Source organism: Taudactylus pleione, unplaced genomic scaffold, assembly GCF_031769625.1.
Source record: "Taudactylus pleione unplaced genomic scaffold, aTauple2 ptg000579l, whole genome shotgun sequence".
In the NCBI taxonomy this organism is placed as follows: domain Eukaryota; kingdom Metazoa; phylum Chordata; class Amphibia; order Anura; family Myobatrachidae; genus Taudactylus; species Taudactylus pleione.
The window spans coordinates 2,745,099-2,761,674 of record NW_028284981.1 but is presented as its reverse complement, the minus strand read 5'-3'; the positions used below and the strand labels follow the sequence as shown (position 1 = coordinate 2,761,674).

The window sequence follows — 16,576 nt, the reverse complement described above, 5'->3', positions numbered from 1 at the left end:
TGCATAGATTCTGGCTCCAGGATACCATTCTAGGCACCCTGCTGTCCAGATGAGGCTAGCAGAATCATTTCTGAGTTTTTTTTTCTGAGAGCCTTATACGGCCCCCGGGCCTGAGGTTCCCCATCCCTACCCTATTAGCAGCTAGATTCTAGCTATCATTTCTCAATGCATTCAGGAAAATGAGAGATAACATTTTATTGGTTGCTATGGGAAACACCACCACACGTACATGTGTGTGTGTTTGTTTGTTTTAGAAGCTTTAGTAAATCTACCAGTGAGTTCTAAAGTCAAGATTATTATTTTTTATACTTGCCCTAAAAGGATGTTATATAATTTGTATAACAAATATTTTGTGTCCTTTCTGGGACAGATGACTATATAAGCCTCTAAAGGTCATTCCTAGGTACATACACCAGACCAATTTACCTCCAACCATTCAACTAGTTGGTTGGAATGAAAATCCGGTAATGCATGGGAGCAAATGACAATCAGGCATTTGCTCCCAAACACCGGAAGACTGACAAAAGCTGTTGTTCAAAGTTTTTTTGTTTTTAACTCAGATTAACCAACTTGCCTGAACGTCTTTTTTTGTGGTTTCTGGTGTTTTGGGAGCAAATTGCTGATTGTCCTTTGCTCCCATGCATGACCAGATTTTCATTCCAACCAAACAACCAACTAGTTGGATGGTTGGAGAGACTGGTATATGGCCTGCTTTAAACTACATGTTGTTATGGAGCGTATGGCCCCTGTCTCATTCCAGCTAAAGTTACGTCCCTGCTAACACATCACTAATGTTCTACACGTCTCTCTTCTCTAGCCATTAGCATAGAATAAATATTTCTCCAAGACAACCTCCTTAAAGGGACCCTTGAAGTCATTCCCAAAATTGCAGAGTATTAAAGAAACTCTAATAATTTTAAACATTGCAAAGTTATTGGCTCAACCCACCTGCAGTAAGGTCATAGCCCACATTTGGAAAGATGCAGATGTGATGCTCCCTTACTAAGAAGTTATTTAATATCTGAGAAAGGTGGAAATTAGCACATTGGGATAATAGCATGAGCAGAGCCATTCTGCCAGAGGGAGTGTGGATCGCCCACGGAGCAGTGCCATTCTGCCAGAGGGCGTGTGGATCGCCCACGGAGCAGTGCCATTCTGCCAGAGGGCGTGTGGATCGCCCACGGAGCAGTGCCATTCTGCCAGAGGGAGTGTGGATCGCCCACGGAGCAGTGCCATTCTGCCAGAGGGCGTGTGGATCGCCCACGGAGCAGTGCCATTCTGCCAGAGGGCGTGTGGATCGCCCACGGAGCAGTGCCATTCTGCCAGAGGGCGTGTGGATCGCCCACGGAGCAGTGCCATTCTGCCAGAGGGAGTGTGGATCGCCCACAGAGCAGTGCCATTCTGCCAGAGGGAGTGTGGATCGCCCACGGAGCAGTGCCATTCTGCCAGAGGAAGTGTGGATCGCCCACGGAGCAGTGCCATTCTGCCAGAGGAAGTGTGGATCGCATATGGAGGACATGCTCAAGCAATATATGCACAGCTATTTTATATCCAGCACAGACATGCAGCTCTACCACAGCTGGCGTATATACTGGTTGAGGAATTACTGTAGACTGCAGACGGGGAATGTATAATGGGATTTAGGTAGTTACCTTGTACCCAGATCACATTGCTCCGACTGCTGTTAGCAACAGAAAACTCCCTCACAGCCATTATGAATATTCTTATGAAGCACTGACTGACCTCTACTAATGGGTAGATCTACCCATGGGCTGAATCGCTGTCCTTTGACATGGTGGACCTGTTTATACAGACTATGCCACAGCCATCATCTAGGATTACAATAGCAATTGAGTGTGTCCAGTTGCAGCAGAGAAGAAAAAGGGCATACATCTGCCACTTCCACAGCCATGGTTCTCAGCAGGTAGACAGGAGGACTCCTAGGGGCACTAGGGTGGAAGGACAAAGTGAGAGGACACTAGGGTGGAAGGACTCCTAGAGGTACTAGAGTGAAAGGACAAGGTGAGAGGACACTAAGGTGGAAGGACAAGGACACTAGGGTGAGAGGACTCCTAGGGGCACTAGGGTGGAAGGACAAAGTGAGAGGACACTAGAGTGGAAGAACAAGGACACTATGGTGAGAGGACTCCTAGGGCACTAGGGTGGAAGAACAAGGTGAGAGGACTCCTAAGGGCACTAGGGCAGAACAAGCTGGAAGGACACTAGGGTGAGAAGACTCCTAGGGGCACTAGGGTGGAAGGATACTAGGGAAAGAGGATTCCTAGGGTGGAAGGACCCCTAGGGGCTCAAAGCTTGGGAGGAACCCTAGGGACACTATCCAAATGTTGAGATGGATTTCCACAGTGAAATATGCTCCAGGGCAAAGCTAAAGGGGGGTATCCACTAGACGATAAAGTTGAACGATAATGATAAAATCGTTTGATAATCGTTTAAACATCATTTGAACATCGTTTGCAAATCGTGCAGTAATTGTTTCTAATGATGTACGATGCGCGCTCCCGCTGGTCGTTTGATCGTCTCCTCCATCGACTGAACATGCAGGTCAATTTCACTTGATTGCTTACAAATCGTTTAAACATCGTTCACGCTGAACGATCAAACGATGAACCACTATCTGCCCACTATAGCTGAAAGCTCTCAATCACAGATTAAAACAACATAGTTTATTGTTAGATCTTTTGCAAATCGTTTGCAAATTGTTCAGAGTGGAAGATCATATTTCAAGGGAAACTTCAAGGGAAAATCGTTAAGAGGTTGGACAGGGATAAAATAGTCTAGTGGATGCCCCCCATAAGGCTGTCCTTCAATTGTGCAAGTATATAAATGTAAATTAAAAACACAACACAAACATTGTTAATAAATATTTTTCTTCAGGAATGAAATAAAAAATATGCAAGGCAATTATCCAAATATCTCCCACCTATGTACAGAGAGGTTGTCAGGAACAGAATGTACTGTTATATGGGACAGATTAAAATAGCAGCCCTTCTGAAAAAGATGGTCCAGTCACTAGTAGGGTTAAACCAGCTTTGGTTCCAGAAATCCCAACACAAAGTGGGAAAAAAACAACAAAACCCATCGATGTTAGAAGAGGTCTCCCACTTCAGGCAGCAGGGAAATGGGGGTGGCCAATTTCAAGTAAACATGAAGGGGGTCAGATTTGTAAACCATGCGCTCTTGTGGGTCATTGAGTGAGGGATTGGTCGAGCAGTTTCAGAGCTCCGCCCACCAGGTGGAGGCTTCCTGCAATGAGAATCTGGATGTGCGCAGCCTCCCGCAGCAGAATGGAGCCAGAACTAGCCACAGGGTGGTGGTGGTGGAGCTGATTGTTGTCCAGGCAAGGGAAGTCGGGGTCTCTCCCCTGGGTGGCCCACTGCAAAGCATGAGAGATGCACGGGAACACCAGGGAGTTACAGTTTAAGAGACGCTCTGCAGATGGGGCAAGTAGCAGGGGTGTGCCACGTGGGCTGCCCCTAATCAGATCATTAACAGGCAAAGAGGACCCCCATGGGTCAGAGATGCCTCGTTCCTCCATCAGCAGGTTCCACTTCTTCTGGTTCTCCAGGCAGCGGGTCAGGACGTTCTCCAGAGTCACGTTATAATTCTGCTGATCTGAGGAGAGGAAGCACAGGTTATAAACCCCCAATACCAAGACTGGCTCCTCACTATATCAATGTATTATATTACTGAACATTCCCCCGCACATACACCGGCTGTTTACATAACGGCATCGGGATGTCTAATTATTAAACCAAGAGATCACATCACTGAGTCTCATACGAGATGTATTATACATTGTGTATCTGCAGTTTACAGGTCACATCTGCTTATGTACTTACAACAGACATTAGGGATCATGTCCGCCAGGTCCATACACTCACCTTCCACTGTGGCCATCGAATTTCAAATTTGACGCACTTTGCCTTCACTCGTGTGTAGCGACTAACTAGAGGCATGAATTACCCCAACTTTCCACTGCGCCACGTAAGCAGGGGCGAGGTCCAGATGGTAATTAAGGTATTTACAGATGTTGTAATACTACACGAGAGTGGAACGACTGTACGATTACAACTTTATAGAATCGTTAGTCATCCTGTGCAGTGGAATTATGTGCCCACGATATGTCGTTCAGTGCAAGGCACCCTCCCTCATTCCCGAACATGCACAACCTGACTATCTCCTCTGGTTGGCCTGCCATGTTCAGGCGATGACAAATGGCGACAACAGCCTGCGGGAGCGCGCATCGCTGGTTGCTGCCGGCATATTCGCTGCACAATTAAAGAACGATTGAATTATGTCATAATCGTTCAATTTTCTCGTGTAGTGGACACCGGCCTATAGATTAGTTTCCACACTTCGTCTAATAGAGATCACCCACATCCCCCAATAATATGAATGTATGTTCTGCATCAGAGCACAGCTGCACAAAGTACCACATATTAGGCTGGCCGGGGTCCTGCCAGCAAAGTGCGCGTCAGCCAGTAGATGGGGACCTGCTCATCGTCTCAGTTCTGGGTATCTATAAACCATTTATTTATTCCATGTGTCTGCTGCTGATCTCTGATGGGAGAGGGGGGGGGGTGTATCCTATCCTCTGATATATTACCCAATCTATAGATTCCAAATAGTCTTCTAATCTAGGGCCCAATGTAATAAGGTGAGAGCTTAGAAAATGTGAGAGTTTAGCAGTAACCTGTCACCTTGGTCGAGTTTTAGCTTCAAAATGGGAAAACATCTGGATGAGAGTTCAAATTGTGAGTTTTTTTGAGTCTGAAAACCTGCGAGTTTCCATGTTCTCGGACTATTACATTCGCAGAGTTTAAACGCTCACATTTTCTAAACGGTCACCCTACTACATTTGGCCCCTAGAGATTGCTAAACTCTCCCGATTTTCTGCTGTCCCACAAGGGAGTGTGGAAAGAGGTCCAGGTAGATGTATCTAGGGATATATTTACTAACCAGCAAAAGCCACTGTTCATCGTCTGTTTTGACCATTGAAACGGCCATAGAAATAAATGCTAAATCAAGCTCGATTAGCATTTCTATTACAGTTTTAAATCCGTCCGTCCAAGTCTCCAATGCTGAGCGGCTCCGATAACCCTCTGATTAGTAAATATACTCCAATGTTGCAGACGGCACAAAGACCTAGGGGTATATTGACTAAAGTGCAGGATTTTAGAAGTGGCGATGTTGCCTATAGCGACCAATCAGATTTGAGCTATTACCTTCTAGAAGGTGCTAGATACCGTATATACTTGAGTATAAGTCGACCCGAATATAAGCCGAGGTACCTACTTTTACCACAAAAAACTGGGAAAACTTATTGACTCGAGTATAATCCTAGGGTGGGAAATGGCAGCAGCTGGTAGTGCCCCCAGTAGTAATTCCCCCTGGTTGTGCCCCCAGTAGTAATCCCCCATTTTAGTGCCCCCAGTAGTAATCCCCCCTGGTAGTACCCCCAGTGGTAATCCCTCCTTTTAGTGCCGGCTCCGGCGGCTGTGTGTTTGTGCTGTGTAGCGCTGACCGAACTCCGTCCGGTCAGCGCTACACTAAACTCAAGTATAAGCCGAGGGGGTACTTTTTCAGCACAAAAAATGTGCTGAAAAACTCGGCTTATACTTGAGTATATACGGTAAATGTGAAGTAGAATCTGATTGGTTGCTATGGACAACATCTCCACTTCTAAAAACTTGCAGCTAAAAACCCGGAGCTATTCAATAACTGCCCGCGGCAAGCAGCGAATAGCACAGAGGATGCAATTAGCTTAGATTTTTTTCCTTGCTGCTCTGGAAGCTGCAATGAGCAATACGCAGTAAGTGCACCATAGTCGTGGCCCGTGGGCAGTAATTAAATGCCTCTGGCACTTAGCCCGGGTTCTAGAGCTATTCGTGGGCTATCCACAGACAATGACTGAATAGCTCCGGCCAGCAGGCGCTGTCCAGCACGACGGCCACATTTGTTGCATCCGTCACCCACTGGTTGGGTCAAATATTTTAAACACATCCGGAGCTGCAAATGCTTCCTCTAATATGGGTGTTTCTAGGACAAAAGATATTCTTCATATTCTGCTTTCCATATAAACAAAACAAAAAAAAGGGAACACATGCCCTGATTCAGAGCCGGACGCTCTGACCAGAGCGCTCGCTCTGAATCAGGGTCCACCTCCATTAAAATGGAGCGTCCTCCTGGACGCTCGTATAGCTGTGGGTCACCACCCACAGCATATACGAGCGTGCAGGATGATGGTCGCGATGGTCGCGACCATCGCCACTGCGAGCAGAAGCCTGCGGTTGAGTTTCTCAACCGCAAGGCCAGGAGTGATTTTGGCTCTATCAGAGCCAAAATCACTCCCACTGACATCACTAGTGATGTCAGTGGGCCGGCTTCTGACGGTAGGCGTTCCCTTGGGAACGCCTCTGTCTGGCAGGCACGCCCACCAAAGGGGGCGTGCTGTCAATCAACATCGACAGCACGCCCCCTTTGATCAGACACTACGAGCGAAGGAAAGTCCTTCGCTCGTCGCGCCTCGCGCATGCGCACGACGGAGCTCCCTCCGTCGTGCGCATGCGCAGTGCAGACCATCGACCCACTTGCGAGCGGACAGCCGCTCGCGAGTGGGTCTGAATCAGGGCCACTGTTCTCCAAAATCCTCCAGCAATAAAGTAACTGCAGTAAGTCCTCTTTACTATACTGATCTGACCGGAAGAGGGGAAGGTGTACGCCAAGCCTCCATGTTTGTCACTGCCAGGATAATGGGCAATGTAATATAATCTGCCAGCAGCCACAATGAGGGATTTGCTGCAATTCACCGACAATTAAAGATTTATAGAATCTGCCCATTTTAGTGCTGTTGTTTAAGAATCATCACAGCCATTATCTGTAGTCCCCTAAATGGAATATCCGCTGTCATCTATATAGAACCCGTATTAATGAGGTCAGTGATACTACTGCAATAATAAATAGGGCAACAGGCAGGAGGGCAGCCGAGGTATTACCAACACGGCCGGTAATTATCTGATCAATTTAATTCAGACCGCACAGACGATTTTAAGCCACATGGACTGTGATCTGAAATACCAGCTATAGGGGGCGATATTGCAGCGTGTTGCCAGCATTACAGAAGGCCCAGGCTGGCAGAAGTTGGAAGGTGCTTTTGTAGAAGATGATATCTTGTATCGTCTCTGGATTAGATTCTTACCTGCAATTCCCACACCTGATACTTCGCTGATGTTGGGGCAGAACACGGCGTAGTCAAAGTCACAGGGCTGGAATACAAGAGAAGCTGGTGAAACTCTGACCTCTCCAGCATTGCCAGAAGCATTACCATAGTACAACTCTAATGCTATGTATACACCAGTTGACATATCGGCCATTCAATTGAATGACCGATATATCGTGTGCACATCGGCCAGTGTGTACAGACTATTTGTCTGAACGACGTTGTTCACAGACATATCACGTCGGCTGTGCTGCACAGCCGATGGCAGATATATCTGCTCATCGCGCCGTGTGTACGGGCGTTCAGCAGACCACCTGTAGACTTGCTGCAGAGGCTGTCGGGGAGGGGCGCAAAGCGACCCCTGGCCAACGGGACCTGTGGCAAGAGGCAGTGATGGCTGTTCAGTGTGCATGAACAACCATCATCTGCTGGTATATCTGCAGATCAGTCGATCTGCAGATATATCTTTACAGTGTGTACCCAGCATTATGGAAGATCTGCAGGATGCAATTGCCATGGCTTAATGCCTTCTGTTACCTAGCGATGAGTGATGGTTACATGCACTGGATACAATGCTCATAGGCCTGTGCACATGTTCTATGCACACTGCATAGATTTGTATTTAGATGTTTTTTTTGGCCAAGCAATCAGCCAATATAACGGCCGCCAAACAAATTAATACAAATGTTTAGAAAGAAAGCTTAGAAACAAATGTACACCAAGGCAATATGTATCCCAGGGTGGCATGCCATTGGCTTATTATGCATTTATATATAAATCATACATTATTAATATTTAAGGAGCCATTCTGACGATCACTGTAGCATGACCTTATATATAATAATGCACATTGTTGTGTGGTTGAGTGTTGATGCACAAGAAAACATGTGAATTTATGTCAGGCGGACGCACACTCGGACTTACATGTAAAAGTTTTAACAGCGCGGCAGTGTCCCGGTCCCCGGTGGCATTGAAAACCAGTACTCGCACCACAGACCCCCTGCAAAGAGACATGATCAGCACTGTGAATGTAATCATACAGATAGTACAGTTTCCACAGTGGCAAACAGCGACATCTTGAGGCAGAAATAGGTCACTGCAGGCTCCTGAACATACATTTAAAAATGGCTGGAATTTGTAGGAAAAAATAAAAATCACGATAAATTTAGACTTCCAAATCAAACGAATACATGTATTAACGAGTCCTGCAACTGCCACTTTCTACACACATCATAGCAGCATTAGTAGTAAGTAGATCGGACATTAGAAACAATTGCGTGTAGTGTCACCACATAACTGTGCAGTTTTACTAGCCTATGATAAATCGCGTTTTACTTTACATCATGTGGACAGCCAGGTGCATGTGTGTCGTGTACCTGGGGGAGTGATGGCACCAGCATGCACTATGGAAGGCAGCGTTCTCTTGGGAAACCTTGAGTCCTGGCATTCATGTGGATGTTACTAAGACAGGTGTCACCTAACATTGTTGCAGACCAAATACACCCCTTCATGACAACAGTATTTCAGCAGGATAATGCGCCCTGCCACACTGCAAAGCTGGTCAGGAACGGTCTGGGGAACACGACATCTAAGTGTTGGCTTGGCCTCCAAATACCCCAGATCTCAATCCGATCCCAGCATCTGTGGGATGTGATAGAATAAGCCCCGAGCCATGGAGGCCTCACCTCGCATCTTACAGGACTTAAAGGATCGGCTGCTAACGTCTTGGTGCCAGATACCTCAGGACACCTTGAGAGATCTTGTGGAGTCCTTGACTTTGGCGGCACGAGGGGGACCTACATAATATTAGGCAGGTGGTTTTAAAGTTATGGCTGATCAGTATATGTACATGTAAGATAATAGTGTACGTGCAGGTAATATTCCTGCATTCAGCTCCTGAGATCAGGGACAGGTGAGTAGCAGCATCAAAAATATCCCATTCGGTAGCATCTCATGGACGTTGGGAGGAAGGCTTGTGGGAAGGGGATGGTTGCATTTGGATGCCGTACTCCGTTCCTAAACTTAATGACATGTAAGCATCAGTAACAATACAGCAAAGTGGGCTATGTTGAACCTGGAAGGTGTGCGGTCCCTGTAGGTAAAGTGTTGACACGGAGCCAGGGAGCCGCAGGACTGCACAACCCGGGATCTGGCTCCAAACCTCCTGGAGATGAAGTTGGTTTGGAGGTGGCGGGTAAATATATAGTAGATCTGATACTGTTCTGTTACTGTAACAGATTAAAGCTCTCGCTGTAATCCATTTGTCCTGCAATGAGCCCAGCCACCAAAGAGGTGCTGCAGCAGCTGCACATTAGGCAGAAGCGCAAGTGGATCGGGTATCGGCAAAGTAGCCTGGCTGGTGGCAGCACGTCGGTGCCCAGTTGCCGGTTACTGAAGAGGAGTGGCTGGTTTGCCAAGCGGCACCAATAGCAGCAGTAAGTGGCAACAAGTTGTCGAAACCCCTTAAAAAGCAGTGGGCAATAGGGTGGCAGTGTAAGCCCATCCTCCAACACTAGCGTAAAGATTCTTCCAGAACACATCATGCCCTATTTTTTGCGTGCGCAGCGGAGAAACGCATTTGAAAAAGGTTAGAATGAACTTCAAAGACGGACTCTAGTATTGCATGCGAAACCGGTTTCATTTAGCATTAAGAAAGGAAAGCCAGTGAACATGCAGTTGTAGTGTGCACCTCACCAGTCCACTGCCTGATGCGTCTACCAACATCTATATAAGCATTGTGTGCACGTCGAGAATACCCCTGGGCACATACAGCTTCTTGATGTTGCTTCATTACAGGCACGCCCAAGAGCAAGTACTTACAATTCACCTTTCTCCTCGTTGAGCGCCACCTGCTGGAACCAATTGACGCAGGCCTTTATACTGCTGCTGGTGTGCGCACCATCAATGTAATAGGAAATGGGGCCATGCCGTAATATCTGCGTACGTCCCAGCCATACCGTATCCTGTAAACCTATCAGATGACGATATACAGAGTACGGATGAGAATATGCTGGAGGCAGTCGTGTCAACCACAAACAGAGCTGCTATAAGTCAGAAAAACGCACGTGTTTAGACACAGACAAAACGGGTCGCAGGAGGATTGCTTCATTGCAAAAATACATCTCAGAATGGCTGGAGAGTAAATTACATAAACATCACATTTGGGTGAAATTTTAAATATCGCAATTTGAATCAAAACTAATTATTCCTAATAATCAAGAACAGCAAGAGAAACTCTTAGGTGGAATTGTATATTCTGTCTTTTGGTTAAAAATAAAGAAAATTATTTTGTGTATTGCAAATTGCCAACACTGCCATCTAGTGGTCAACAGCACAACTTACAAATATACATTACACTACAAACATCACATTGGAACTACTTATTTAATTAGGGCAGAGGTTCCCAAACCCGGCCCTCAAGGCACCCTAACAGTCCAGGTTTTAAAGGATATCCATGCTTGGCCACAGGTGGCTTAATCAGTACCTCAGTCAATTTGCTCTAACCACCTGTGCTTAAACATAGATCTCTCGAAAACCTGAACTGTTGGGGTACCTTGAGGACCACGTTTGGGAACCTCTGAATTAGGGGGCAAGTCAGTGTGCCCCACAAGTATAATCGGCACTGTAGATAGCGGCTCTGTATTTGATCCCAGGGAAACTAAACCCAAATAATAATAATATGTATGTTTTATAAGCTGCAGGAAGGTATGTATAAGCCAATAAATGGAAGTTATCAGACAGTGGAAAACCCCTTAAAATGTACATTATGCCTTCATACACCATAGCACAATCTGGCTCATCTGCCAGGACTGCCGTCTCTCACCTTGAACCATTGGTATAGTGGGGCGGAAAGCAGACGCCACGGGCAGAGGCCACTTAACTAGAGGGTGTTGCTGTCTTGGCTTAAACTCTCCGTTACCTGTAAACGAGTCAGTAAAGCAAAACGGTGTCACATTTTTTTCTAACAGAACGAGAATTTAGCAACAACCCTTATCTGGAAAATCCAGCGAGCATTCCGAGTAATGGACCACTCCCTGGGACAACATCTAAAACAAGAGATATGGTAAGAACTTACCTTTGTTATCTCTGTTTCTACGAAGTCCATAGGGTCCACAGGGTTGACCTTGGGGTATAGGTTGGGAACCAAATCCGGGCACCACGCAGTTAAAGCTTTTAGCTCCCAGGATGCACTTGGGTCCACTCTCCCTATAACCCCACCCCCAGCCAGAGGCACCTCAGTTTGTAAGTAGCCAAAGGCCGGAGGAGGAGAGAAAAAGAGAGAAAACTGGAACACTCGATAACCATACTCTCAGAAATGGGAGACGGAAAACCGGTGACCAGTCACACAGGCCATTTGAAGCCAGGTGCGTCAGGGCGAGCGCCCTGTGGACCCTATGGACTTCGTAGAAACAGAGATAACAAAGGTAAGTTCTTACCATATCTCTTGTTTTCTACTTCAGGGTCCATAGGGGGTCCACAGGGTTGACCTTGGGGATGTCCCAAAGCAGTTCAACCAAGGGAGGGGACGCTCCTGTGCTGAGGAGAATCCGCCGCCAAAAAGGAAGCATCCCGAGAGGCAAAGGAAAACAATGCTTAGAACCTTAAAAAGGTGTGGACAGAAGACCACGTAGCCACCTAGCAAGGCAAACCAGCCAAGGCGCCACAGCGAGCCACCCACGAGGGTTACATGGCCCGAGAAAAAACAAGCAGCAACAACAGAAAGGCCTACCCATGGGTAGGCCCCTGAAGAAGACATACGAGGCCGTCCAGCCAACATATGGCCATAGGCCGGCCATCCTTTCCTGTTAAAATCAGAAATCTCAGACCACCAATAAGGAGTCCGATTTCCGTCAGGAACTTGAATGGATCACATAAATCCACAGAGGCTGGACCACAGTCAATGAGGCCACACCAGCCGAGAGGACTGGGGACTGAATGGCCGCACCATAAGTTCCAGAATAATATGGAACCTGAAAATCACTAAGAAGAAAAACAGGGTGAGAGCAACTCACACCCTGACAAGATGCCCTCCAGAAGAGGGAGCCACCTGAGAACGCTCCCAATTCCGACACTCACCTGGTTGATATAAACTCCCTGATAGAAAGAGAGAAAGCCAAAGCAATAGACCATGTAATGGCTATCACAACCAGCGGTTCCATTAACTTTCCCCGGAGTTAACGAAGAACCACTACTAACTCCCAAGGAGTCTCTAGGGAGGACTAATGGAGGCATAATCCAGAAAACACTCCAAAGGATGAACTGGATATCAGAGCGGAGCAATTCCATATCCTAATCATACTGACAGTGTAGAGATCTGCCCTGTCAGGAAGGCCAGGCCGAGGGTGAAACCCAAGCCAGCCGGAAGGAATGCCAGAATATCTGGAAATCCTGGACACCAGAGGATTGTATTGATAGGTATAATACCATAAGAATTATGGCTGCCACAGTTTGTGGTAGGTCCCAGCAAAAGCTGATCCATGTGCTCTAATCATTCCAACGATGACAAAGCCAGGGAAGCCGTAAGACCACTGTAGGGACGTAGTCAAAAACAAACGACCCAGGTCGAAGGCAAACCCCAGGACCCTGAGACAACAGGTCTGGGCAGTGAAGCATTAGGAATGGAGTATCGATGGAGAGACTCCGAAAAACCAAGTACCCCTGACATCTGGGGCAATCAGCAGGAAAGCATCTCTGTCTCGATTGAAACACTTCCCTCGAGGAAGAATGAAGACTGGAGAACACAGGTACGCAAATTGGAAGAACCACTTCACCGACAAAGAGTCACTGAAGGTTGCTTCAGAATCCCCAGCGTTGGAACGTAACACCATAGTGTGATAGTCAGAAGGCCATGAGTGTCACCTCAGGAGGGCCCCCCCCCCCCTGCTCACCAGGAGATGAAACCTCTCTTGGGGAAGAGACTAGTCCCCGGGATGCACGTCGTGAAGGCTGAGGACTCCCGCTTCCCAATGGAGAGCACCTGAAATGAACACTGTCGAGATGGTCAGGAGGAGACACTCAGACAATGTCCGAATGTATGACATACCTGAAATTGCCACCCAACGAACAGTATTGCTAAAAAGGAAGCCACTGTTCTGACCCTGTCGGACTGAACTTTTTCAGGTTCACCGGGAAACAAGGGCTATGCCAGAGTGAAGGCCCAAGACAGGCTAAAGTTCCAACAAGTTAATTGACAGGGTGGAATCGACAGACATCCAATTGCACTGAAATGGATGCGAACCAGATACTGTCCTTAGCAAAGAATACCCTGGACGAGATGGTCATAGTCACCCGAAAAGGGACCGACTTGCCTCCGGGGAGAGCAGCATCGTTTGAACAGTGATCAGACAGAAAAAACTTGTTCCATCTGGAGATAAGCCAATTATGGAAAGGCCTGGAATGGAACTAAGCCCATTCCACCCTTCCAAAGGCAGACACGGAATAGTGAACCATGCATCCCAGAGTGCAAAGACATATGTCGACTGCGCAGACATCCATGTACTCCTAATGGAAGAGTGGAGATGCCGTCTTACGCCAGAAGAATTCTCAGCTTCTGAGAATCCAGCAGGGCTCCTAGGTGAAGAATACCCAGAGAGGGATACAGGGAGGACTTTTTCCCCATTGATTAAACGTGAAGAAGCCACAGTCAACCTGACCCGGCTGTAAAGTACCCCGGCGATCCTGCTAAGAGCAGGAGGCCATCCAGGTACAGGAGCATTGGGATATACTGAACAGAAGAACTGTCAGAAAATCCAAAATGCTGGTAAACCCCCGTGGGGCTGAGAAAAGTCCCAACAGGCAGAGCCCGAAAAACCGTAAGTGCTGTGATACAGCAAACCTCACTCCATGCTGAGGCAAGGTCTCTGTAAGTACCCGTAGGCACGCGTCCTGTATATCCAGTGATACCATAAAGTCCCCAGGGTCCAAACATAGTATGATGGAGCATAGGGATTGCCTCCTGAGCCCAGGTAGCTTTAGGAACTGGTTCAGGGAATAGAGACAGAGAATAGGCCAAAGAGGACCATTCAGCCACCGCACCAGAAAGAAAGCAGAACCACCAGTCCCTCGCTGAGAAAGTGGGGATGGCCCAATTAGCTCCGCTTACCCCAACAACTGTATAGCTTTCTGGATTCGTAAGGCCCTGTTCGGGTCCGAATAAGGGCCTGCGCACCATCACCTGGAAATAGGCCGCCTGAGCAAAGAGAGGGCGTACCCTCCTACCCACGTAGCCGCGGCAACTAGACACTAGTACCGGGCGAACTGAGAAAATCGCCATCCCCCAGTGGTAGGCCTGTCTCGTCATGCTGACGATATATCCGTAGGTTCAGAAGCAGGATCGGCTGGCAGTCCAGGCCTGCTCGGTTGAAGAAACAGACCTTTAGGCTGACCCAGAGGACAAAAAGACTTAATAGACTTAGTCTGAAGCCCTGTAGTGGACATAGCTGAAGGCGGGAAATTTGTACTGCCACTGTCAAGGTCAGGACCCAACCAGATCTACCCTATACATGGTATCTGCACCTCTGCATTCCCAGAGCGCAGCCATAGGGTATTACGGAGGATACAGTCGCAGCCGGAACTCTGAAAGTTAGGAGACTGGTATCCAATATAGGCATGTCCACCTATGACAACTGCATATATTACGTGAGCAACCAACTACATTTGAACCCCAGACGTGTTGGTGGGGAAAAAACATTACAAATGCATCAGCTCAGTATGCAATAGTATTAACCAACCATGCTATAGCCCTGGTAGGATGGGTAACAACCCCTGAAAGCGAGTATACTGATTTCAGGCAGAGTTACCACCTACGGATCAGAAGAATCCGACCACGCAGGAATGGGATGCGTAGTAACGTCTGTAATCCGACGAGTAACACGCCCATCCACCCCATGAGGGGCTCGTGATGACCCTCAGGAAATTTGGGACAGGAGGCCAAACACTGTTGTAATACCTCATAACTGACAACAGCCAGAGTCCCACCATGCGATCCCCCCGCTAGTCAGCAACAGGGAACCAGAAGGCACGCAATACTGATGGTGTATGATACAGGTGCAGGTCAACATTCACTCGAACCAGAATGGACCTGCCACCAGCCCTAAAGCAGGGATAATAATACTTGAAATAGGCTTCCCCCCGTGTAAGAGGGAAAGAGCCCAAAACAGTATCCAGTTCACGCAGAGCCAACTGGGAAGTAACCACAGGGCGTCAACCACGCCAATTTGCGTTTCGTAGAAAACGACACCACCCAGGGTGGCTGTGGTAATCCCTGCAAAGGGGAATGACAGACTATTGTGGCACCAGGGGGAATTCATATACTGCGAAAAACCCCTGCAGGGAGCGGTAGCCTGTGTCACAGGGGAAGAGTGCAAGAAACTGCGAGATACCCTGAGATGAAAAGGGCAGCATGGTGAAGTAACCCCCAGGTGAGGTACAACAATGGGGCCCGCCCGGCGATCCACAATTAAGAGGATCCCGAGAAAACAAACCGCCCAAGGGGGTCGTGAAAGGGGCCGGCACCAGATGACGCCACACACAGAACCCTTTATGAGTTAAATCCTCCGCACTAACACCTGCAGCACATGACTTGCAGGATAGCAAAAATGGGTGCCGTATAACGCACTATCTCCTGGTCAGACATATCTGACCAATCTTGGCGGAAATATCAAGCAGTGCTATACTGGTCCTGACTGATGCTAAAATTAGCCGCAGGGACCCATTTTCAGCGTATGCAACACACAGTTCTAACGAAAATGTGGCAACGTGCAGCACGCAACAGTATGTGACAAACCTCACAAATATCAACAAGTATATAAATGTGAGGTCTCAGAACCACCCTAAGTACAGCTGTATTAGGGCAGATAAGGAAAAGGGATAGATATACACTGACAGGTGAGAGAATTAAATACAGACAGTCAGCACTAGCATAAGTCACATACCATGCAGATATATACATATATACATAAACATGTCATATAATATATTGCACTATTACACTGCATTCAACTTACCCAGATTCAGTGTCTGGGAAGGCTACAGCGCTGTGTACACTGACCTGATGGTGAGGTACGCAGGGGGACTGGACTCACTGCCATCTCCGGAGCTCTGCCACTGCACCACAAGAAAATGGGCGCTGGAGACCTCAGAAGAAGCGTGGCCCGCGGAGGAAGCAGCTCAGCGACGCCAGACTATACATACTGAAAGGCGCGCTGAGCTGAGGGGAGGAGCCGCTGTAACAGGGAAAGCTTCCTCCCCTGGCCGGCTATTAACCTCCCGGGACGCCGGCTCCCAGCGCCGATCAGTAAGTCCCTGGTGGTCTAGTGGACACACGGGGTATGGGGG

General features: G+C 47.7%; 1 protein-coding gene across 1 annotated transcript in view; it reads right to left on the bottom strand.

Moving 5' to 3' along the window:
- Positions 1-2,879: 2,879 nt before the first annotated feature.
- FPGS (folylpolyglutamate synthase) overlaps positions 2,880-16,576 on the bottom strand; it is a 28,702-nt gene continuing 15,005 nt past the window's right edge. The window contains exons 11-15 of the mRNA XM_088453370.1: positions 11,064-11,159; positions 10,061-10,211; positions 8,165-8,240; positions 7,220-7,286; positions 2,880-3,633 (exon numbers count right to left, since the gene is read on the bottom strand). Of these exons, the coding sequence (XP_088309496.1) occupies positions 3,206-3,633; positions 7,220-7,286; positions 8,165-8,240; positions 10,061-10,211; positions 11,064-11,159 (818 nt within the window). The 3' untranslated portion in view covers positions 2,880-3,205. The remainder of the gene's footprint in view (positions 3,634-7,219; positions 7,287-8,164; positions 8,241-10,060; positions 10,212-11,063; positions 11,160-16,576) is intronic.